The following is a 23,427-nucleotide window of genomic DNA, read 5'->3' as shown; positions in this document are numbered from 1 at the left end:
TGAGTTCGAGCCCCACGTTGGGCTCTGTGCTGACAGCTCGGAGCCTGGAGCCTGCTTCGGATTCTGTGTCTCCCTCACTCCCCGCCCGTCCCCCACTCGTGCTCTGTCTCTCTCTCTGTCAAAAATAAATAAACATTAAAAAAATGTTAATGTATAATTTTGATAAATCAAAACTACAAATTCTGTTCTGCCAAAGGTCATCTTTAGTGACTGAAGAGGCAAGACACAAGCTGGGAGAAAATGTTGGCAATGCACATGGCTAACAAAGGACTTGTATTCAAAATATAAACGGAATCCTTACAGTAATAAGAGAATAAACAACGCAGTTAAAAAAATGGGCAAAAGGTTTGAATAGCTGCTTGGCCAAAAACACATGGATAAGCAACAAGCACATGAAAAGATGCTCAACACCATTAGTCATTAGAGAAATATAAATCAAAGAGGGCCAGGTCTCTGAGGGGTGGAGAGAGACCAGATCTGGAAGCGTGTGTTAATTTCCTGTGGCTGTCATAGCTTAAAATAATAGACATTTATTCTCTCACGGTTCTGGGGGCCAGAAGTCCAAAATCAAGATGTTGGCAGGCTGTGCTCCCTCGGAAGACTCTAGGAGAATCCCTCTCTTACCTTTTCCCTGGCTTCCGGTGGTTCCAGCAATCCTTGGTGTCCCTTGCCTGGTAGATGTGTCCATTTCTGTGTCCATCTCTGCCTCGGTGTCCACGTGGCTTTCTCCCTATGTGCCTCTTCTCCTCTTATAAGGACGCAGACATTGGACTGAAGGCCCACCCTAATCCAGTACGACCTTGTCTTAATCTAACCAGGTACACTTGCCAAGACTCCATTTTCAAACAGGCTCACGTTCTGAGGTTCTGGGTCTTGAATTTTGGGGACACCCTATGGAAATGAGCCGGGGATGCTCCCTTGGGGACCAAAGGAGCCACAGCAGTTGTGTGGGCAGAGGTGAGTGCGGCCAGCTTTCAAGAGGCCACAGCCACCCCAAGGCGCAGGTGCAAGGAGAGTGTGGAGACTGGCAGGGTCCAGGAACAAAGAGCGGTGAGGAAGGGGTGCTTCAAGAGTAAGTCAGAAGGGGAGAGAAGCTAGGGGTCAGGAAGGGCAGCACAATGCACCCCGATGTGGCAATTATTACCTTGCTCTGTTGCTTTAAATACTCGGGTTTATTCATTCACAGGCTGGGGTCAAGAGACCCTGAGATTCACACTCAGATCTGACGGAGGACAGCGGAGGCAACAGCCAGAATGATTTTTCAGAGAGCACAGAACATCAAGCGTCAAAGTCCGTTTATTTGATGTGCATGGAGTAAGTCTCTAACCAAAGTCAAGAGCATCCCCAGGACGTGGGTTTGCCCAACCTAAGTGACCCTGTTCACCGGTGACATGTTGGCAATGGAGCGTCAGCGTCACGCAGCTCTCAGGCCTGTCCCTGCCCAGACCCAACTCGCTGTGTGACCTCAGGAAACCCCACTAAGCCTTAGTGTATTCCTCTGGGAAGGGGGTTCATGGTTCTTAGTAGATGCGACGGAGAGTGTCCAAGTGCAAAGAAGAAGATTGAAAACACTATTTCTCTTTTATCCTCCCTTCTTGCTCCCAAGGTCAAGGGCCATATGATGTCTGACCCTTCAAAGGGAGGAAAACAGAGAGGTGAAGGAGGAAGAGCTGGTGCCCAACTCTCAATGAATCTCTAGTTTGCTCTGTGACCTTGGTCAAGTTGTTGTCCCTTTCCAGACCTCAGTTTCCCCATCTGTGAAATGGGGTGCAGGGGGTTGTGCCTGAGGACCTTCAAAATCCTTGCTAAGGTTCAGACATGTTCCAGAGAGCCCCGGAGACTTTCTCAGACCCTCATCTTGGGCCTGGAGTTTTCCCGTGTTGTCCAGAGGGGACTCCAACATCTTTCCATTGAACGTGGAGGAAAATCTGGCTTCATTTTGGGGGAGCAGGCAAGGGTGCAGCACCTAAGACTAGGGACTGGCTGGAAGAAGGGGGCTGGATAAAATGACCTCCTAAAGGCAGGGCTTCACCTCTTTCCGTAGGGCGGGACATTCAGTCCCAAACTCATTTGCATAGGACACAGTCCAGCCAATCGGAGCCCGAGGCTATGCTCCTGTGGCCTGGGAGTGGCCCACCCTGAGGTTCCATCCCAGGAACCTGCGGGGTTCAGTGGTCAGTCGCCTGCTGGCTCAGAGGTGGGTCTCCCGAAGGTCCTGGCCATGGTCATGTCCACTGCTGGGGGTCTGGGAGCCGGCTCCCTCCACCTCCTTCTGCCCCAGGAAGAGCGGACGGTCCTCATCACTGGGCAAGAAGTCAGGAGGCCTCTTGGCTCCAGGGGGCAGCTCCTCAGCACCCTGGAGGGGAGAGAGAAGAAATCCCATTCAGAGACCCCATTCTGCTCTGTGTCAGCTCATCCCGCAGATGGGATCACTGAGGGCCTAGAAGGACAGACTTGGGGAGGGTTGCACAATTGTCCCCTTGGTCAGTGCATCAGCCAGTCCTGTCCCTTCTGCCTCCAAAGTCCCCATCCACTTCTCTCCCCCAATGCCCAGGTGACCTATAGTCCAGGCCGTTAAAGCTTGCACGGATGCATACCTCCCTCTCTCTGACTTTCTGCCTGCTCTCCTTTCAAGAAAATAAATATTTCCCTTCAGCAGCTGGAAGGAGCTTTCAAAACACTCCAGCCAAATCCCTTCCCTCTCCATACCTCCCCCTTCCAAGCTTCTGGCCTCAGCCTTTGCACCTGCTGTGCTCTCCATCAACAGTGCCCTCCCCCCAGATCTTCTGCAGGCTGGCTCCTCCTCCCTGTGGGCTCTAGCTCTTATGTCTTCCAAGAGGCCACCCTCATCACAGGACCCTGTTTTATTGTCCTCATTACCTGCTGAGATCCTACTCAATTCTCAGTTCAGCTTTCCCCTGCTCCTCCTAGACAGTGGACTCGAACCCCAGCCCAGAATAGGCCTGGGGACACAGCAAGTGCGTAAGAAATGAGAAAATGAAACAGGGATTCCAAAGCAGGGGCAGGTCTGGATCAGGGACAGCATGTTCCAAATTCAGGGCATTCACATAGTAACCACATGGCTTTGGCTGAAGCTGGTCTACTCCCTGTTGTGTTTCTTATGTAAGATTTTCTCTAAGTTGACTCACTTTTGAATTACGTAATTTTATTTACAGGAGGGACTTTACATCAACACCCTAAAGGCAAACCAGTTTCACCTGCCATAGATTGAAAATAATTGTAAAAATGATAAAAGGATATGAACAGTATGAAATTCCGCTCAGTCTTTGCTAAGGGAATAATAAAAAGTGTTGAAGACACATCAACTCTCAGTGGAGGCTTTCCACTGGAGGTAACAAGAGGTTGAGAAACATAGGGACTCACCACGTCCCTCCCCTGAATTATGGCCATGCCCAGAGCACCCAAAGTCATTTCACTGCCCTTCCCCCTGCTCTGGGAGCCAGCCCTGTGACTGACCTTCCCCAAGCTGTCATCCAAGGTAGCCACTTCTTCCTTGGGGGCCACCGATGCTGTCTGTCGTGCAAGGTCCCACCACAGCAGCCCAGGACCCAAGGCACTGCGCTTGGTGGGGCCTGAGGGAAATGGGGGCATTTAGTGACAGGGCAATGAGAACTGGGGACCAAGCACAGGGAGGGGGAAGGGAGACACTGATGGGTCCCAATCTCGGGCTCAGTAATGACCCACTGGGTGCCCTGGCAAGCCTCTGCCCTTCTCTGGGCTTCAGTTTTCTCGTCTACACAGTGAGGGGATGTAATACATCAGTGGGTGGCTGGGCAGGTCCAGTGTGTGGTTCACTATTTCCCCAGCATCTAGAATGACGCCTGGCACAGAAAAGGGCTCAGTAAAGCCCAGATGAGTGTCAGGTCGGAGACACAGGAAGCAAGAACAGGTACTGTGATCACTATTGATTTCTCTTGATCTCTCTCCACTTCTCGGTGGCATTCAGAATTCCAGGAGGGACACGGAGTCGCCAAGGCCCTGATGAGAAGAGATTTCAGCACAATGGACAGCGTCCCAGGCTCCACCCCACGACCTCTAGCAAAGACTTAAGTTTTGGAGGCAGAGGAGGGACTAGAGTCAGGTAGAAGGGGGGAGGGGGTGCCTCAGTTTCTGCCTTTGCAAAATGGGACAAGCCCTGCGAAGTGCGGGGTTGTCCCGAAGACGACACAGCATAAAGGCTGCAGATGCATCCAGCACGCGGTGGCCATTTGGCTGACAGGAATGTCCTTCCTCTTCTCCCTGCCCGGTGGGTCCTGGAGGCAGAGGGATGCGCAAGGTGATCTCGGAGAAGGGCATACACCTTGCTTACCTGTCAAGCAGCTGATGAGGGCTCCAAACAGCACAGTGCTCAGCGTTCCCAGGCCACCATAATAAAGATAGGAAATGGCATAGAAGCTGTCAGCTAAGGCGGGTCGCCCGGGGTCCACTCCGGGGCTGGGGGCGTGAGAGGCAGGCATGAGTCCAAAAGCCACTCCCAATCTGTTCTAGCCCAGTCTTCCATTACTGCCCACTCAGATGTGTGCAGTGCTCACTTCTCTTTCCCTCCTGCTAACGCACTGCCACCCACAGGTGTTCTCTACACACAGCCAGAGGGAGCGTTTACTAAAAGGTAACTCAGATCACCTCCCGCCACTGCTCCCCACCCTCTGTGGCTCCCTAGGACCCTCAGAATCTACCCAAATTAAACGCTTAGAAGAAAACATAGGTGTGTGCATCTTTGTGACCCTGGATCAGGTCATCGTTTCTTAGCTCTGACACCCAAAGCACAAGCAACCCAGGAAAACGTAGATAAACTGGACTTCATCGAACCCGGAAACTTTTGTCCATCAAGAGGATGGAAAGACAGCCCACAGAGTGGAAGAAAATATTTGCAAATCATACATCTGATAAGGATCTAGTGTCCCGACTACGTACAGATTTAAAGAACATACAAATTACCACTCGACAGTAAAAAAGAAATGACCCACTTAAAAAACAGGCAAAGGGTTCGAATAGGCATTTCTCAAAACAAGGTGTAAAAATGGCTAGTAAGCGCATGAAAATATGGTCGATCATTAGTCATTAGGGAAATGCAAATCAAAATTACAATGATTAGGGGGCGGAGAGATGAGCGAAACAGGTGGAGGGGAGAGGGAGGTACAGGCTTCCAGTACATTAAAAACCACTGAGATGTACACTTTTTGTTTTGTTTTGTTTTGGCTTTTGTTTTTGCTTTAGGAAGAGAGAGAGAGAGAGAGAGAGAGAGAGAGAGAAAGCACATGAGCGGGGGAGAGGGGCACAGGGAGAAAGAGAGAGAGAGAGAGAGAGAAAATCTCAAGCAGGCTCCACATCACGGGGTTCGATCCCATGACCCTGGGACCTGCGGCACCCAGGTGCCCCAAGTTGTACACTTTAAAAGGGTGAATTTTATGGTATTTGAATTATATGTCAATGTTTATACAACCCTATATTAGTGAGTAATATTAGGAAAATAACTATTATGTTTTAGGTAAAAGAAAGTTTTGATTTATAATCTAAACTTCTATAGTTTATGTTTTTAATTTACTTTTTAGAGATTTTATTTTATTATTTAAAACAAAGTTTTTAAAGCATATTTATTTATTTTTTGAGAGAGAGAGAGAGAGAGCGCACCAGGTGTGGAGGGGCAGAGAGAGAAGAGAGAGAATCCCAAGTAGGCCCTGTGCAGTCAGCACAGAGCCCAAAGTGGGGCTCAGTCTCATGAACCATGGGATCGTGACCTGAGCTGAGATCAAGAGTCGGATGCTTAACCAACTGAGCCACCCAGGCACCCCCAGATTTTATTTTTAAGTAATCTCTATGCCCAACACGGGGCTTGAACTCATGACCCCAAGGTCAAGAGTTGCTCACATCACCAACAGAGCCAGCCAGACATGCCCCTAAACTTCGACAGTTTAAAAATATTCATGGGGGGGGGGGGTGCCTGGCTGGCTCAGCCAGTAGAACATGTGACTCTTGATCTCAAGGTTGTGAGTGAGAGCCCCATGTTGGGTGTAGAGATGACTTACAAATAAAATCTTAAAAAAAAAAACCTGTTAAAAAAATAAAAGTCGGGGCGCCTGGGTGGCTCAGTCGGTTGAGCAGCCGACTTCGGCTCAGGTCACGATCTCACGGTCCGTGAGTTCGAGCCCCGCGTCGGGCTCTGTGCTGACAGCTCAGAGCCTGGAGCCTGTTTCAGATTCTGTGTCTCCCTCTCTCTGACCCTCCCCCATTCATGCTCTGTCTCTCTCTCAAAAATAAATAAACGTTAAAAAATTTAAAAAAATTAAAAAAAATAAAATAAAATAAAAGTCATCGTTAAATGATACTGCATATCTGCTCTTCCGTGTTCTTTATGAAAGATGAAATAAAGGTTAAAAGACTGACTAAAAAACCCCTATAATGAGATGTCATTTCACACTCACCAGGATGGCTAGAATTTAACTAATTTATTATTTTTTGTAACGTTTATTTATTTTTGAGTGAAAGAGAGCGTGAGTGGGGGAGGCGGTGGGGGGGGGGGGTGGCGGGGACAGAGGATCTGAGGCCGGCTCTACACTGACAGCGGAGAGCCCGATGCGGGGCGCGAACTCACGAACTGTGACATCACGCCCCGAGCCGAAGGCGGGTGCCCAACTGACGCAGCCACCCAATCACCCCAGGATTTTAAAGAATGGAAAATAACACGTCTCCTCAAGGATGCAGAGGAATTGGAACCCTCATGCAGCCGCTGTGGGAAACGGTCTGGTGGTTCCTTGAAAAGTCAAACGGAGAATTACTGTGTGGGGGTGGGGGTGGGGGTGGGGCTCAGCCAGAAGAGCATGCAACTCTTTGATCTCAGGGTCGTGAGTTCAGCCCCACCTTGGGCATAGAGATTACTTAAATAAACATTTAAAAAGTAAAACAAAAACAAAAACAAAAACAAAAGAATTACTATATGATCCAGCAATTCCACTACTAGGTATAAACCAAGAGAGATGAAAACACATGTCCACACCAAGACTTGCACACAAATGTTCACAGCAGCACTGTTCGCAGTAGCCAAAAAGTGTGAACAACCCAGATGTCCAAGGGATGGGTGGTTAAACAAAATGTGGTCCATCCGTACAGGGAATATTATTTCAGCCATAAAACGGAATCAAGCCCTGATACGTGCTACAATGTGCATAAACCTTGAAAACATAAAAACAAACAAGAACAAAAACCAAAAAAACCAACCACTTGAACACACCGTGCCAGACAAAACAGGCCCTATGTTGGATAATTCCATGTATGAGAAATACCCGAAAAAGGCAGGTCTGTAGCAAAAAGGAGATTAGGGGTGGCCAGGGGCTGGAGGGAGGGGGAAATGGGGAGTGACTGCTAATGGGTAGGGGGCTTCCGGTTGAGGTGATGAAGATGTTCTTGACTTAATAGTGACGGTCGTATAACCTTGTGAATCTACTAAAAACCACTTTTAAGTGGTTGATTTTAATTCCACCTCAATAATATTTATGATAATAAAGAATCAGACCAAATTCTTCTGGCTGGACCTCATCTCCTAACCTTTCTCCTCCCACTAAATACCCCCCCAACCTCACCAAACCTCACCATAGTTGGAAGGCACTAAACTGAGGTGGCCTCAGGGCCTTTGCACTTTCCCTCTCTCCACTGGGAATGTCCTTCCCTCACCTCTTCCCAAGAAGATTCCTTTTTTTTTTTTTTAATGCTTATTTATTTTTGAGATAGAGTGTGTAAACAGGGGAGGAGCAGAGAGATAGGGAGACACAGAATCCGAAAGCAGGCTCCAGGCTCTGAGCGGTCAGCACAGAGCCCGAAGCGGGGCTGGAACCCACCAACTGTGAGATCATCACCTGAGCCGGAGCCAGACGCTCAACCGCCCCGAGCCACCCGGATGCCCCAACCCATTCCTCCTTCTCATTCGGTAACTCATTAAGAGCCCCGCCCCCAGTCACACCCTCTCAGGCCACGCCCACCCTTGAGACCAACCCGCTCACCTGGGGCTCTTGCTGGAGGTGTTGGTGGCCCCGAGCAGGCCCTGGAGGCCGGAGGTGTTGGCGGAAGGCACCGCACAGCCGGCGGCCGATGACGGCAGGACTCCCAAGGACTGAGCGCCGGGCGGGTACAGAGTGGCGCCCACCGCCACCCACAGCGAGAGCGCCAAGCCGGTGGCCAGCCCGGAGAGGACACCCTTGGGGGCAGAGCCTACGTCAGGGGAGAGAAGCCTCTCCCCCTCCCAACCCTGTGCCCCGCCCGCCCCCACTCACCGGAGTGTTACAGGCAGGGAGAAACATTCCCAGGATGAAGGCTCCAAGGAGCGGGCCGCTGATGACTCCCATGACGGTGAAGGAGCCCTGGGACAGTGGGTGGGGGCGGGGGAGCTGAGGGCAGCGCCACCCCACCTCTCCTGGCGTCAGTCACCCCGCTGGGAAAGCCAGACCTGAGGAATCCCACTGCGGGCCCTCCCGGCTTCAGTTTCCCCAAAGGGGAGGGGACTCCCCGTTCCTGCCTCTGTCCCCTGCGTGGGAGGCAAAGACCGCAGATTCTCAGTCCTGACAAATTCCGGTCCCGCCTCCAAGCCACCCGCCGCCCACCTCCCACCTCAAGGTGCCACCAGCCAGGTGGCTGGCTGCAGAATGCATCAGGCCCGTGGCATCAGACAGAACCCAGTTCCGCCGCAAAAAAAAGCTAGGGCCCTCTGCGGACTTCAGTTCAATGCAGGTGATGCCCCCCTCCTTGTGGGGAGGGGGCTGGGCCCAGGAGTGGGGGGCTCACCTGGAGGACGCCTCCCCCCAGCAGTGAGGACAGAGCCGCCACGGTGAGACAGGCTGAGCCATAGATGAGTGCTGTAGCAGATGGGGATGTCACCCTCAACAGGGAGATGCCCCCCTGCCCCGCCCCTGAGTCTCCCCCCTGCACACCCCCCCACCCCGGAACTCACAGAGCCCCTTGGAGATCATCACGAGTCTCCGGGGTGTGATGCTCGGCAGCCGAGGCTTGATGAGGTCCTCCACGGTGACTGCGGCCATGGCATTGATGCTGGTGGATGCGGTGCTGGGGGCGGGGAGGGTGGCCATCAGGTCCCATCGAGGGACTGGCCACACACCCCCTGGGGGAGGCCCCGGCTGCTCAGGCCATCTGACTTCCCAGGACCCCACCCACCCCAAGGACAGAGGCCTGGGTGACAGAATACCCCAAGAGTGGGGGGAGGTGTCTGCCGTCCCACCATCCCCGCCCCCAGACCTGAGACACCTCCACGGGCGCAAGGATACCCTTGACCAAAGACACGAAGGACACGAGTTATCGTTACAGAGCCATCAATATTAGGGCACAGAGAACGGGTGCGTGGAGCAGGGGTGTGACAGAAGTCATGCAATATTTGAAAACACCAGAACGTGAGGCCCCCTGAGGGCAGGAGCAGGGGACCACATGGTCACGGCCGTGCCCTGGGATTTAGAACAGCAGTAGCACATAGCAGGTGCTCAATCAACATGTGTTTGGGGGAAGAAAGAAGGAAAGAAAGAAGGGAGAGGGGAGTCAGGTGGGGCCCTGAGCTGCCCACCGGGGACCAAGCAGGAGCTGTAAATGAAGGACACGCCCAGAACCTTCTATCCCACGGGGGCTCAAATGTGGCCGGGGTTGCTCAGGACTGCTCACCTGAGGGTACCACTGTAGGCACAGGCCAGAAAGAGCCCGGGGACTCCAGGCAGGTCCTTGAAGATGTCCAGCACCAGCAGGGGCATGTACTGGGGGGAGGCAGGGGTCGACCTCCAGGACAGCAGCACCCCAAGGCCAGGGGATTCTGTCTGTCTTCACACTGCATGCCCCCAGGGCCCAGTGCAGCCCAGGCTCACAGCGGGCACTTGGTGTGTGTTTGCTGATTGACTGCATACACCCGAGGAGAGTCACTGAGCCCCCACCGCGCACAGAGCCCTGGGATCCCAGTGAGGCAGAGGCCCGTGTCATCTCCACTTTATTGACAAGGACAGTAAAGCTGACAGGTGCAGTCCTCGCCTGCGGTTGCACAGTCAGGCACAGTCCAGGATCTGACCCCAGGGGAGGACAGCAGGTGGGATAGCCTTCCACCTTCTGCTCATGCTGAACGGACTCTGAACCAGGCATGGGTCCTGGCCCTGGTGCTGCCCCTGATTTGCCTGTGGACCTCGGGCAGTTGCTGCCCGCCTACTCCAGCCTCAGTTTCCCCATCCATAAAGTGGGGGCCGTGACAGCCTTGGCCTCATCGCATGTTGAAGGGTTTTATGGGAGACCAACTGCTTGTGAAGGGAACAGCATGAGGCACAGAGTAGGTGCTTGGGACACGAGAGCTGGTGATTATTATTAATCTCAACACCGTCATTTCGTGCTGGACCACGGTCCTATCCCCTTGATATCCCTCAGGGAGTCTGACTCTAAATCTGAATGCGCCCCTCCCCTACTCACACCCTCCCCCCGCCCCTCCCTCCAAAGCTCCACACTGCCTCATCTTCCCCATTCCTTCCAGATCCTCTTTCCTGCCCCTGGGCTTCTGTGCAGGCTCTTCTCTCTTCTACCCTCACCCCCCAGAGTGTAGAAATTCAGAGGGGGGGGGGGGGTAGGAGTGGCCTAGGAGCCCGGCCCGGACTTACCTGGTCTGGGGCAGAGATCCGCCCTGCCAGGAGAGGGTCGCAGTCTATATAGATCGTGAACATGATCACGCCACAGCCAGCAGCACTGAACACGATCAGGATCAGGCCCAGCTGGTTGATGAGCAGGGCCCTGTGGGGAGGGGCAGCCTCAGGCAGAGGAGGTGGGCAGCGCGGCCCTGACGCCCCCACTCGGCCCCTCCGAAACACTCACAGCTTGGCCTGCTTCTCTGTGCGACAGGCCACATAGCGCTGCACCTGTGCTTGGTTGACGCCGTACATCGAGAGCCACACCAATGTGCCACCCACCACAAAAGTCCAGAACGTGTAGCGGCTCCGTGGGTCCGGGTTAAAGCTGGAGAAGGGCAGGGCAGGACAGCCATAAGGGAATGCCATACTGACTTCACCCTCTCAAGGGCCCCAGATCGACACTCCGGACCTTATGGGCCTTAAGGGGATTTGCGGGATGGGTTTTGAAGTGTGAGTAGGAGTTTGCCGGATTGAAAATGTATTCGTTTGTTTATCAAGTCAACCACGTATGCATTCAAAAACCATTCTCCCTGTGCCCAGCTGGGACCTCCGAGAGCCTGGAGTCTCCAGTCTGGGCTGGGGGACGCGGTGGGACAGATGGAGGGATGGGGGCTGGGGGAGTATAGAGAGGGGAAACAAAGGGTTTGCCTGTGGGGAGTCTGGGGAGGGGGGCAGGAGGCATCCACTGTTTTACTCACTCCATCAGGTTGATCCGGGAGTGGTTCTGGGCGATGTCAAGCACATGCCTGGGCCCCCCCACCAGCATGGTGCCGCGGGCCAGGACAACCCAGAAGCCAGTGAGCATCACCACGACCTGAAACACATCGGTCCAGACCACAGCCTTCATGCCGCCCTGCAAGATGTGACAGAGTGGGAGACAGGGGGTCAGACGGGGATCTGCCTGAAGCCAAACCCAGTCTGGCCACCAGCAGGGGCTGGGACCGATGCCCCCTCTCTGCCTGTTTCCTCATCGGTAAAACGGTGTTGTTAGGAGGATTTAATTAGTTAATCTGAGGAAAATATTTGGAATAACACCTGGCGCACACAAGTGTTCCGTGCGTGGATGAGTGATGGCTGCCGTTATTATTATGACAACTCCTAGCTGATGCGACCCCAAGAGATGGGAGAGGGACCCAGGGGATCCTGTTGTAGCCCCCCGATCCAGCCCGTCCCGAAGCTGGCCTATCCCTGAAGTCTCCGCAATTAAGCCTTTCAAATTACTTTTCACTATTAAGATGAGGAAACTGAGGCCCAGCTGGGATGCAGGCTTCCTTGGCCGGAAGGAAAAGGAGGGAGGGGAGGGTGCCCTCAGGGTGTCCCCCACCCAGCGGGCGTGGAGCCCCTACGTGGGGTGGGGACGGCGGCGGGGAGGGGGGCACTCACCACAGTCGTGTAGAAGGTACAGATGGCTCCGGTGGACAGGAGCGATGCCCAGATGTCCAACCCAGTCACTGTGCAAGGAACCCCCCCACATTAGGCCTCCGGGCAGGGGGCGGACTTGGCCCCAGGGCCTAGGCCCCTCCTCTCTCCAGGATTCTTTCCTTCCAAGTCTCTCCTGGGCTGCTCCTCCCCTTTGCTTTGGTCTAGTCTTGAAGCCCTTGCGCCCTCCCCGTCACCCTCCCCTGACCTCCTAGAATCAAACCTTGATTCAGGATGAGCGCGGGGGCGTAGATCACGATGCCAGTATACATCATCTGCAAGTAGAGAGCGGGGCCGGGTGAGGCCCACGGAGAGGAGGGGGAAGGAGGAGGAGAGGAGGAGAGAGCGGTGCTGGAGCGGGCGGCGTCGGGACAGCAGGGGATCAGCAGGTGGGGAGGGGAGGCGTGAGGGCGGATGGGCGGGGCCGGGCCGGGCGGGGGCGGGGCCGGGCGCGAAGGGGCGGGGCCAGAGTTTGCGGCCGGGCCTGGGCGGGGCCTTCCAGGACCAGGGTGGGACCCGCGCGACCCGGTAGTGATGGATGGGGGGGTGGGTGGGGCGGGGGGCGTGCTGTGGGCGGGGCCGACGAAGACCGGGACCCCAGCGGGACCTGAGCGGGAGCCTGCGGGCGAGGGCAGGACCGAGGCCACTCACTGTGGCCACCAGGTACTGCAGGGTCCCGCAGAGCCGCACAGCGCGGCTGAAGCGCAGCTCCAGATACTGCAAGGAGGAGCCGAGGCTCGTGGTCACCTGGGCAGGTCCTACCCAGGAGATCGAGGCCTCTGGGGTGCTTCGCCCGCCCTCCCGGCTTCTGCCCTCCCTCCGGAGGCCTTTCTGCTCTCCGCTCGTCCCCGCGGGGGCCCCCGCCAAGCGCACACATTCCGACCGGTCTGCAGACAACCTGTGCGCAAGGCGTGTGCCCGGGAAGCCCGATCCAGCCTAAGTGCTCACGTCCCTCCGCCCCCCACTGGCGGCTAACTGGCCCCCGGGGCGGCGCCGCTCTGAACAGACACGCGAACTGCCCAGCGCCTGTGGCCAACTCTCGTCGGTCGCCCACTGTGGACCGGTCACGATTTTAATCCCTTTACCTGCTGCCCTGAAGGGAGGCCCCCTAATCAGCCCAGTCTGACACTTGGGAAACCCGGGCCGAGGGAGGAGGCAAGTCAGGTTTCGAACCCTGCGCCCGCAGTCCGGCGACGGCTCGGGCGTGCGCACGCCCAGGCATGCGGGGGGCAGGTATGAGCCTTCCCACACTCCGTGCACATCTGGCTCCGCCTTTCGCGGGCTTCCACCGAGGAGAACCGGGACGGCGGCTCCTCTTCCTCCTTCCTGACCCTCCCCCCACTGCCTGGGGCGACTTCCCAGAACCCTCTCGTAGGGCTGCCTGCCCCCTTCCTCTCCCCATTAAAGCACCCGAGAGCCCGCCTGCGGCCCCCTGGGCAGCGCTTCAAAGTCCCAGGGCCTCCCCGCCGCATCCCTGCGTCCTCAGCCGGGCGGGTCCTGCCTCCGGGCCTCCGCCCGGTACCTGGTAGGTGCTGGTGAGGCCCAGGCGGTAGAAGACCGGCAGGAAGAGCACCGCGGTGAGCAGGGAGTTGAGCAACTGGCCCAGGCACATCCAGATGAACTTGAGGCCGTAGCGGTAGGCCTCGGCCGGCACGCCCAGCACCTGCACCGCCGACATGAAGCTGGCGGCCAGCGAGAGGCCGACGGGCAGGGCCGCCAGGCGCCGGCCGCCGGTGAAGAAGTCCTCGGCGCTGCGCTGCCCGCCCCGCGCCAGCCCGACCCACAGCCCGATGCCCGTGGACACCAGCAGCATGAGGGCGAAGACCCCGTAGTCCCAGGGTCCAAACGCGGCCCGCGCCTCGCCCTGGACGGCGGCCATGACGCGCAGGTGCGGGGGGCCAAGCGCGTCCTCGGCCCTTCTAGCCACCCCGCGTGCCCCGGGGAAGGGAAACCCGCAGCGGCCGAGGAGGCAGGGCCGCGTGGAGGCGGGATGATGCTCGGCCCCCGCAGCGAGGCCGCACGCCTGTCTCCGTCGCTCCCTGGAGGGAGGCAGCGACCGGGACTCGGGCAGGGGCTCCCTGGGCAAGGAATCTTTGGATCCTCGCGGCGGTCGTCTGCCTCCCCGTCCCTCCTCGGCGTCCACGCGTCTGCCGTCTGTCTGTCCGTCCACCTCGCCTCCCCCTCTCGGCCCGGGGCTGCCCAGCGCAGCGGCGTGTCCCCCGCCCGGCGGCCGTCTGTCCCTCTCCCTGGGGGCTGGGCTCAGCGCTGACCACCGGTGGCCTCCGTGGGGCTTAAAGGGGCAGCTCGCGGCGACCGGCTGTGAATTTATTGGCCTCCCCGGGTGCGCGAAACTCCGCCCCTGGACTCGGGGGCGGGCAGGACCCGCACCCTTTCCGCGCAGGACTGGGTCAGCAAGGCCCATGACCGGCCACGTGGGTGGCTGCTGGGGGAGGCTCCCAAACGCCCCTCTTACTTTGTGTGACGGTTTCCTCTCACCACGAGCTGATGATGTCTCGCGTCGACAGGTGGAGAAACTGAGGCTCCGAGATGGCATATGTCACTCACCTGAGACCGGCCACACAGCTGGGAGCAGTGGCCTCCGCATTCAGCTCGCCGCTGTGCTTCCCTCTGTGCCTTCGGCTGAGGGGAGCTCACTCTCCCACGGGACAGGGGTTCACTTTCTGGGTTGTCCTGCCGCTTGAACCCCTCCCCCAACTGGCATCTGGACCCACTCCCTTTCTCCGGAGCCCAGTGGGAGGGCATCACCAAGCCCCAACCTCGGGCTGAGTGGGAAACATTGGGGTTCAGGTCTTAAATGCACACACTTGGGGGAATCTTTGTCATTGGGCCTCAGTTTCGCCATCTGTAAATGGGCATATAACAGCCCCTGCCTCGGAGAAATAAATTGAACTTGCATAATACAAGCCCGGCACAGAGTAAGCACCTCATTCACTCTTTATTCATTTGTTGTTTCCAGCACGGCACCGGCAAGGAGCGACTGTCCTGTGCCAGGCATTAAGTGTATGTATAATGGAGGTCATGGGGGAGGGGCTGTCCGTGGCCATGAGCCAGAATAAACGGAGGACCACGACTACTTGGGAGGTAGTATCTGACACGTCCCTATGGCACAGATGAGCAGACCCAGTTTGGGGAGGCGAAGCCCGTTGCCTGGGGTCGTGCCATCAAAGGACGCAGACGCTGTCTTCTTGGGGCCCTTCGCTGGTGGACCAGAGGGACTTTGGCCACTGGAGGCTCGGACCTCGGTGCTTGAGTCCTGACTTGGTCTCCCCAAACTGGGTTCCCTCCTTGCAAAAGCGGGAGGGATCAAAACCGCGGGGTTCTAGGCGAGGGTACCGGAGTCCTCCCCAAGCCTCTGCCGCCCCCTGGTGGTCTCCCCTGGTCGACACACGCCACTCTCGCTTGGTCCAGCATCTCCCCCCCCTTCATCCCTTCGTGTCCGGCGGGGGGGGGGGGGGGGGGGGGCGGGGAGGGGGGACTGCCTTCTCGCTCCCTCTCGACGAGCGGTGCGGAGCAGACCTGCACCCCGCCCCACGGGACTCCCATTCTGCGGCTGCCACACGGGCATCTGTTGCCCGCTGTCATGCACTCCTCAACGCGGGCCAGGAGGGTGGGGAGGACACCGAGTTCCTTTCCTTCCTCCGCGTTCATGCTTTCCAGGCCCGGCCTCGCTGCACCCTCCTGGAAAATCTGGTGGGAAAGAGGAAATCCGGGTGGGGATCCCCGTCCCCAAAAGCCGTGCAAACGGATGCAAATATATGCAAACCTTTGCAGAGCAGGCCAACTAGTCCTCATCGCCAGGGGGGGTCCCGGGAGCGGTTACCAGCCCCTGCTGGCCTTTCTCTACTTTCTCTACTGTGAGGTGGGAGGCTACAGACTGACGCTCGGGCTGAGGCGCATTCATTGAGTGCCTACTGTGTGCAGAACCATGCCCCGGCTGCTGGGGGCGCAGCAGGATCCAGGCGGACCCCTACCGCTCACCGGCACAGGGCACTGACCCAGCCAGCAGACGACCGCACATTTCAGAAGCTGACGGGTGACAAGCGTGAAGTCAAGTCGGAGACGGAGCCGGCCTGGGGGGCGACTTCATGTGGGGCTTCCGGAAGGGGAGCTCTCTGAGGAGGTGACTGCAAACCTGAAGGCGGGGAACGAGCCAAGCTTGGAGGCGGGGGGGGGGGGGGGGGGGGGGGGGGGGGGGGGGGGGGGAGCGGCGGGAAGGGGACTTGGGGCAGGGGGAACAGCCAGTGCGAAGGCTCTGAGGTAGAACAAGTGCAGTGAGCAGAGTGAGGACAGGGAAAGCCACCAGGGACCTCGAGCCTTGGTGAAGCGTGTGGAATTTACTCTGAGGGCGCTGGCGGTGGGGAGGGGAGGGGCCGTGGGCACTGGAGAGTTTGGAGCCAGAGGGACCTAATGAGATTTGCAGATTCTTTAAAGCCCACGGCCACGTCCAATCAAGGCAGCGGCCGTGTGGCAGGGAGAGATGGGTGGATGGGAACGTGTTCTGGGAACCCTGAAGAGGTGTGTAGGACCATCTTCTCAGGGGTTGGGGGGGTACGGGGAGCAGGGTGGTGAGATGTACCTTCCCGGACTGTCCAGTTCCCATCACAGAACAGGGAGGGGGCAAGCAGGACGCAGCCCGGTGAAGGAGGGGCAGGGAGAGCCTGAAGGCTGGGCAGCTGCAGTCTGAGCGCACAAGGGGCTGTCGCACGGTATCTGTTGTCCCCAACCCTGCCTGCTGCCCAGGCACCCTCAGTGCTCCCACAGCTCCCTGGTTATGAGCTACTGTGGCTCCAGCATGACCTTCTGGCTGGCTGTCTTTGAACTTCTCCCTTGCACTCAGTAAAAGCAAACTTTTTTTTTTTTTACTAACGGTGCTGCGTGCTCTGTGAGATTCCACGATTCCTACATCCTGAGGACCCCAACTGGGTTCTAGGATTCCACAATTCTCAGTCTCTCTTGGTTTCAGGATCTGGGTCAGGTCTTCTGGGACCCCCACTTGTCCCACTTTTGCCTTGGTGCCCACCCTTGTCCCTGATGGTCCCTGACTCAGGAGTGAGGGGCAGCTCGTGAGGTCTCTCCCCCAGGGCTCCCAGCCCAGGAATGACACTTGGCACCTGGACAAACCCAGGGACAGGACCTGGGAGTCTCAGCACCGGAAGCAGGAGAGGCCCACCAGGGCCTTGCGGGTTCCACATTATTGTCCACCTGAGCTGGCTGGGTGATCCCAAAAGAACCTTCCCCTCCCTGGACCCCAGGCAGCCAGAGGGTTAAAAGTCCAAGAGGCCAGCCCTATCTCATGGGCCTCACAACGAAGGGCCCATCGCCACCTACTCTAGGCTTTCGCTCTGCGTGGTTCCAGCACCTCACCTACCTCTGGAGACTGAGGGCCCAGTTCAGCGGTCTCCACCTCCTGCCAGCGTCCTGCCAGCTGCTCTGTGCAGGGTCTGCGGGGTGGGGACACAGTAGAGGGGTCTGCAGGCAAGAATGAGTAGATGGCCGGGGGCAGGGGGGTGTTGAACGAAGACATCCAAGTTAGGGAATTGGGGTGCACTCATCTGTTCAAAGGTCCCTCAATAGTGGGACTGACCCCACCGTTTGGCTGGTTCGGGCAGAGCCCTCCCATCCAGCCCCCAGGCTGTAACATGGATAGTTCGTCGAGGCCCTGGCCTTCCACTTTCCCAGTGATGCAGCCAGTCTCTAGCTCACCTGAACTATCCCCACCCCCACTTCACACAGAACAAAAGCTGAGTGGGTAGTGACTAGCCCCAGGCACAACCATTAGGGCCACCTCAAGACCAAGTCACGATTGACTGTAGGGCTCCAGATTCCAGTCCAAGCAGGACTGGGGCTCCTTCTCCATGTTCTAATCTTGCAGACACAGGGTCAGGTGTCCAAGGCCCTTCCACTTTGCTGCTCAAGTGTGGCTTCTCGATGGCCAAAGAGAGCCGCTGGCGCACCGGCCATCCTGCCTCTATTCCAGCCAGATGGGGACGTCCTGGAAATGGCAGACATCACCACTGCTAGTATCACATGATTACTCCTAGATGAGAAGTCTGGGAAATGGACTTTTTCTTTGTGGGGGGCATCTAGATACAGAGACCCAATTACTGAGAAAGGAGGAGGGATTTCTGCCCAAAGTCCCAAAAGATTAATGAAATCAACAAGGCAAAAAGTTCAAAAACTCTAGCCTGGCTCCCCAAATATACCTTAAGAAACATGAAGCGCCCTAGAAAAGTATTTGTACCATCTACGGGGAAAAACATGTATTTTTCACATCTTCCGCCTACATACATAAAGACCTTTACAAAACAGTAACTTAAAAAATGACCCGCAGTCCCGTAGAGAAATGAGCCGAGACCACACAAGTGATTTTTACTTAAAGAAAAGCGCCCACCTCCTAAGAAAAAAGCAAATTCAAATCCTAAGAAGTGATTTTTCTTTAGCCATCGAAGCACAAAGGCCTGGAGATGGGAAAGAACCACTCGAGAACAGCAGGCAGGGCAGCCGCGAAGGTCTCGGAAGCCTGGCACCCCATCCTCGGGGGTCTTTCCTGTGACAACGGCTGGCTGTGCACAAACCCTGGCTTGGGTGCCGCTCCAAGCATAGGTGGAGTTTGAAAGGACCTGCTCTTCCGGAAACCACTCAGACTGATCATGCCAACTAGCCCCCTCCCCCCAAGTGGGAGGGGGAGGCCGTACCCTCGCCTGGGACACTCCAACGCAGACTGCTCCCCACACCCCACCCCACACGGACTCGCCCTGCCTTCTTCTCACTCCCCGGCTCCCCGGAATAGAAGGGGATCCTGACTGACCTTTGCCCCCGGTGCCCGTAGTTGCGACTCTCCCCAGTACTGTCAACCGAGTAAATTAAATCTGCTCCGCGCCCTCATCTTCTGAGAACATCAAGGCTCAAAGGGCCGGGGCTGCTCAAGGTCACACACCGAGGACAGAGGCCTCCCAAGATCCTTGCTCCTTCCTGGCTGTGTCGGCCTCCTGACGGGCTCAGCCAGGGTGGGATTAGCTTCATGCCTAGAATTCCCCAGGCTGTAAGCGGTTGCCTGGAGACAGATTCCCAGGGAGTCCTTCACCTCCTTGGGCAGGATTAGGGTGTCCTTTGAGGGGCCCCCAAGCCAGTGAAGGACAAACGACCACAGCTCACAGCCCTCTCAGGTGCCCCCTCACGTCTGCTCTGAGGATCCCAGAACCAGAGACTAGGGTTCTAAGCCTGGAAGGGAAAACTCGTAGGTGGAATGAACCAACCCTAACATCCCGATTCCTTCCAGGCATCCAAGTGCCACAGCTTACCACAGACATGGGGAGAGTTGAGGCCTGTGCCTCACAAGGCAGGTGGAACAGGTTTAGGGGCCAAACCTTTTGGCCTGCAACATGCTACAAAGGTCACAGCAGAGGGCCAGTCGATGGGGCTGAAAAGTAGGCCCTCTGGCTCTAGGACCCGGCCCATGACAGCCCCTTGCTGGATGAAGTCCCAGGGGGTGTGGCCTTCTCATTTCTAGAGCTCCCCTTCTGGAGAAATCAAGTGTCTGGGTCCCATTTCAAGAGAGAAAGACCCCTCCCAGAGCAGAGAACTCACAGCTTGGCTGCGCCCTTTTGAGCTCTGCAGGGTGTACAAAGAATACAAGCGTGTCTGAGCACCCGGGTTTTCCCAAGGAGTTTATTTGGGCGGACCTGGGGCCAGGGAGGCTCTGCATCTAAAAGAAGGTGTTGGGCCTCTTGGTGGTGAAGCGTGGCTTGTGCTGGCGACGCAGGACCCGGTGGGGCAGCGGGAACTTGATCTTGGAGTCCTGTGATAAGGAGAGATGGGTGAGGGGGACGAAGCCTCTTAACCTTTCTTCCAGGGGCCACTGAGGTGTGGCCACCCCCCACCGGGCTCCTGCGTCAAACCCAGTGCCTCCCTGCAGCTCCCAAGGCTGGGGGACAGGGGAGCAGCTAGGCCAGCTCCACGTTCCAGGGGAGACCCCCCCCTCTCAGCCCAGCCCACCCAGCAGGGCCCCCAGGGCACTCACGTGGAACTGCTTGACTGCCGGGCGGCGGCACTTGCTGGCTGCGATCTCCTCCACCTTCATGATCTGGATCGAGTGGGCCCGGGCACGGTGCCGGGCACCCATGTCTCGGTCTGCAGGAGGGTGAAGGTGAATGTGTGCCGGGGGTCCGCGCACTCCTTAAACCCCCCGTCAAGTACTGACCCGGAAGGACCCCAACAGGCGTGGGCTACCAGGGTTGTAGAACCTCTCAATTCACTTTGAGGAGCACGGCCACAGCCCCCCAAAGGCGACGAGATCAACTTGCTGTCAGCACCTCTGTTTAAACCGCTATTACAAGAAACAGCAGTTCTTGGGTTGAGGTGCTTCGGTTTTGGCCCCAGCAGGCAACCTGCCCTGGGAGACTTGGGGCCGCTGGCACCACATCCGTTACGGACAGGGCCCCGGCTAGATTCTGGGTGGGAATTATCGCCACACGAGTGATCAACTCCAAAGGTCCCCCTGCTGCCAGGCTCCAGAAAAAGATGCACCCGGAACATCCTTTGCACTCCTGTCCCCTTAGCAAACACAAACGCAGCCTCTGCATCCCAACCACCATGCCTGGGACCACCCACTCGGCGTCCTGCCTCAGTCTGAAGGAGTGGGCGGCCACAGGCAGATGAGCTGCAGACGCCCGCGAGGTGAGTCTAAAGGAGAAACCGGGTCGTGGCCACCGGAAGCTTACAGCACTGGGTGACGGCGCCCGCGGTCGTCAGGTCCCGGTACTCCCGGTACATGTTGTGGGTGCCGCTGCGGGAGTCGTAGCGCAGCCAGATGCCGAAGTTCTTCACCCGCAAGGGGGATTTCTCGAACACCTGCCAAAGAAACCGGCTGAGGCAGCGTAGTGGGCGGGCTCGAGCCCAACTTCTACTACCCTGGCTGATCACCTGCCCCTGCTGCTCCAAGGACAGCCCAGCCCCAGGCCTCTCCCGCGCCTATTTCCTAGTCTTCGAATTTTGTTTTTTCAACGTTTGTTTATTTTTGGGACAGAGAGAGACAGAGCACGAACGGGGGAGGGGCAGAGAGAGAGAGGGAGACACAGAAGTGGAAACAGGCTCCAGGCTCCGAGCCATCAGCCCAGAGCCCGACGCGGGGCTCGAACTCCCGGACCGCGAGATCGTGACCCGGCTGAAGTCGGACGCTTAACCGACTGCGCCACCCAGGCGCCCCTAGTCTTTGAATTTTAAAGTACACGAGGAAAACCTGCTGTCCTAGGACAAATTCCCCCCGTAACAGCCGGGGGCACACAGCAGTCTAGGCCTGGATATTTCCCCCATGTGGACCACCAGCTCCAGGCTCCTCCCAAATGCCACTCACCCAGGTCTACTTAGACCAAAAACCAGCTGCCACCCTGTGCGGTCATATGACGCAGAGTCCAGTGCCCAACACAGCAAACATGCCCAAGTGACGGCACCTTCGTAGATGAGGTCCAGGAAAGGTGCGGGCCTCAGCCAAGGTGTCCCGGCATGCCAGCCACACCCTTCTGGGCCTCGGGCTCTTTCATTAGGAAAAGGGCACTGAGGGATCCGTCCCATCCTGACCTAGGGCCTCAACAGCACATACGAACAGGCCAGGGGTTATGAAGTCTGGGAACTCTGTGCAGTGGGGAAGGCCCCCACAGGAACGTGTAAACAACCCACTCCAGACCTCACCCTGTCTCAGACGCCCCGTACCTGCCCACAGTAGACAATTTCCCCTGAAGACTTCTTCATCTTCTTCAGCTGAGACACAAAGTACCAGAAGCGGGACTTGGCGACAACATGATTAGGTGCGAAGATTCGCATGCGATACAGCGGTGGAGTGCGGCACTTGGGGGTGGGCAGACAGCGCCCCACCACCTTGTACTCTCGCAGCTGAAAGAGAGACAGGGGTGAGATGAGGCCTGACCCAGAGCTCTGAGGCAACCGTGAACATTGACCCTGCTCCCTTTCCCAATACGGAGCAGGAGAGCGAGAAGACGGTCCCCTCCCAGGGCATCCGTGTGGAATCCTGATGAAGGAGCCACGCCACTGTCCCAGCCCTCCCGCAACAGGGGTTGAGGGCAGGGAGGATTCACTAAGGTGCCTGTGTACCCTTTGCCTCGGCTCCAGAAAGCTGGGCAGGGCTATCGATCTCACTGTCCCTCCTCCTTCCGTTTACATTCCTGGGAAAAGCTGAAGCCTAGGCCTGCAGCCTCCTAACTCCGTTGCATCTTTGCGGCTCACTACGTCTTCCCAAAGTTCTCTTCCACTCGGGGGCCCAAAGACAGGGACCAGCCTGGGATCCCACAGCACGCTCCAGGCAGAACCAGGAAAAAAAAAAAAAAAAAAAATCCAGTGCCCTCCCAGCCCTGGACTCTCAGCACCGCTGCCACGGGACCTGCAGCTACCTCAGTTTTCCCAGCAGCAGTCCAAGGGGTTTGGACTTCCCAGTGGAAACTCCCTGTTTACACGGATGCACAGACAAGTATGTCGGCCAAGGCCAAACTCTGCGATATAGTACAAAGGAACGTGTCTCTCACGGACTTGCCGTTTTACTTATAGAATAGCCCCAAGTATCGCCAACTCGGCTCATACTCCCACCTCTCAATCTGACTCCTCAGCCCCGCGGACCACCCGTTCAGGAAGGGAGCGATGCGGCTGGCCTGAGGCTGGAGAGCTGTACATGACCCCCTTGGTCCCGGGGACTGGCTCTTCCATCTCTGCGCCACAGCGCCCTCTGATCTCACCTAGCACTCGTCACAGATAAGGCTCGCACTCCCGGTGTCAGCTCGGGTCTATAGTTTTCTTCTACTTCTCACAGCCACGCCGAGAGGAGTAATATTTTTGCACCCTCCCACTGGGTCCTCTTCGCCAATGGGAAAACTGAGGCTCGGAGGCTCGACAAGGTCCCGTCGGTCGAGCGTCCCCAGTCGCGCAACTTGTCCCTTCCCCCGGAAAGGAGGCCCGGCCTCTTCGGGACCCGTGATTCCCAAGCGGGCCGGGAGCATGGCATTAGCCTCCCCACGCGGCGCCCGCTATGGCCGCCATGTTGGCTGCACCTGAAGGCACTGGCGCGCGTGGCGAGGGACGAAGCCGGGCGCACGCTCCCTCTACCCGGTCCACGCCACCTGCCGGGGCCCCGGATTCGTTCCGCACCGCACTCCCCGGCCCCCTGCCCCACCGCGCTCGCCTTACTGTGCCCGAGGCCTTCATGGCGCACCCTCCGCTCTCGCCGCCAGCCAAGAAAGGAAGTGGCCGCCCTCGCGCAGCCGCTCACCAGGACTTCGTTGACGGAAGTCCCGCCTCCCGCAAGCCGCACGCC

General features: G+C 57.3%; 2 protein-coding genes and 1 non-coding gene across 7 annotated transcripts; all 3 read right to left on the bottom strand.

Annotated features, from left to right (window-relative positions):
- Window positions 1-1,278: 1,278 nt before the first annotated feature.
- Window positions 1,279-14,388, bottom strand: SLC5A5 (solute carrier family 5 member 5). 5 transcript variants are annotated; one of them, XM_043586995.1, is made up of 15 exons: window positions 13,612-14,388; window positions 12,741-12,806; window positions 12,313-12,364; window positions 12,054-12,121; window positions 11,369-11,523; window positions 10,855-10,995; window positions 10,644-10,773; window positions 9,676-9,764; window positions 8,960-9,072; window positions 8,794-8,864; window positions 8,286-8,372; window positions 8,016-8,209; window positions 4,331-4,455; window positions 3,478-3,593; window positions 1,279-2,356 (listed from the first exon to the last, which is right to left on the bottom strand). In XM_043586995.1, the coding sequence occupies exons 1-15, from the start codon at window positions 13,966-13,968 to the stop codon at window positions 2,192-2,194; spliced, it is 1,929 nt and encodes a 642-aa protein (XP_043442930.1). In that variant the 5' UTR covers window positions 13,969-14,388; the 3' UTR covers window positions 1,279-2,191. The 5 variants fall into 5 exon arrangements, with proteins under 5 accessions (XP_043442930.1, XP_043442931.1, XP_043442932.1 ...); XM_043586996.1 differs by having other exon boundaries at window positions 8,794-8,846; XM_043586997.1 differs by having other exon boundaries at window positions 11,369-11,484.
- Window positions 14,389-19,750: 5,362 nt separating this feature from the next.
- RPL18A (ribosomal protein L18a) lies at window positions 19,751-23,427 on the bottom strand. The gene is made up of 5 exons (XM_043586994.1): window positions 23,301-23,427; window positions 21,819-21,998; window positions 20,831-20,960; window positions 20,131-20,240; window positions 19,751-19,908 (listed from the first exon to the last, which is right to left on the bottom strand). The coding sequence occupies exons 1-5, from the start codon at window positions 23,316-23,318 to the stop codon at window positions 19,816-19,818; spliced, it is 531 nt and encodes a 176-aa protein (XP_043442929.1). The 5' UTR covers window positions 23,319-23,427; the 3' UTR covers window positions 19,751-19,815.
- On the bottom strand, window positions 20,343-20,475 carry LOC122488839. The gene has a single exon (XR_006298753.1). It is a non-coding gene; the product is annotated as a small nucleolar RNA SNORA68 (small nucleolar RNA).

This window comes from Prionailurus bengalensis, chromosome A2 (genome assembly GCF_016509475.1).
Source record: "Prionailurus bengalensis isolate Pbe53 chromosome A2, Fcat_Pben_1.1_paternal_pri, whole genome shotgun sequence".
Taxonomy (NCBI): domain Eukaryota; kingdom Metazoa; phylum Chordata; class Mammalia; order Carnivora; family Felidae; genus Prionailurus; species Prionailurus bengalensis.
The sequence above is the reverse complement of the archived record's forward strand: the minus strand, read 5'-3'. Positions and strand labels throughout refer to the sequence as shown.

What these genes read in the sequence shown, in the direction of transcription:
- SLC5A5 (XM_043586995.1), bottom strand. Translation starts at nt 13,968, where the DNA reads ATGGCCGCCGTCCAGGGCGAGGCGCGGGCCGCGTTTGGACCCTGGGAC. An exon ending in TCCCGGATCAACCTGATGGA is followed by an intron (nt 10,996 to 11,368) that starts GTGAGTAAAACA and finishes GCCCTTCTCCAG; the next exon opens with CTTTAACCCGGACCCACGGA. An exon ending in GGATCTCTGCCCCAGACCAG is followed by an intron (nt 9,765 to 10,643) that starts GTAAGTCCGGGC and finishes GCCTCCCCCCAG; the next exon opens with TACATGCCCCTGCTGGTGCT.
- RPL18A (XM_043586994.1), bottom strand. An exon ending in AAATTGTCTACTGTGGGCAG is followed by an intron (nt 20,961 to 21,818) that starts GTACGGGGCGTC and finishes TTTCTTTGGCAG; the next exon opens with GTGTTCGAGAAATCCCCCTT. An exon ending in CGGCAGTCAAGCAGTTCCAC is followed by an intron (nt 19,909 to 20,130) that starts GTGAGTGCCCTG and finishes TCCTTATCACAG; the next exon opens with GACTCCAAGATCAAGTTCCC.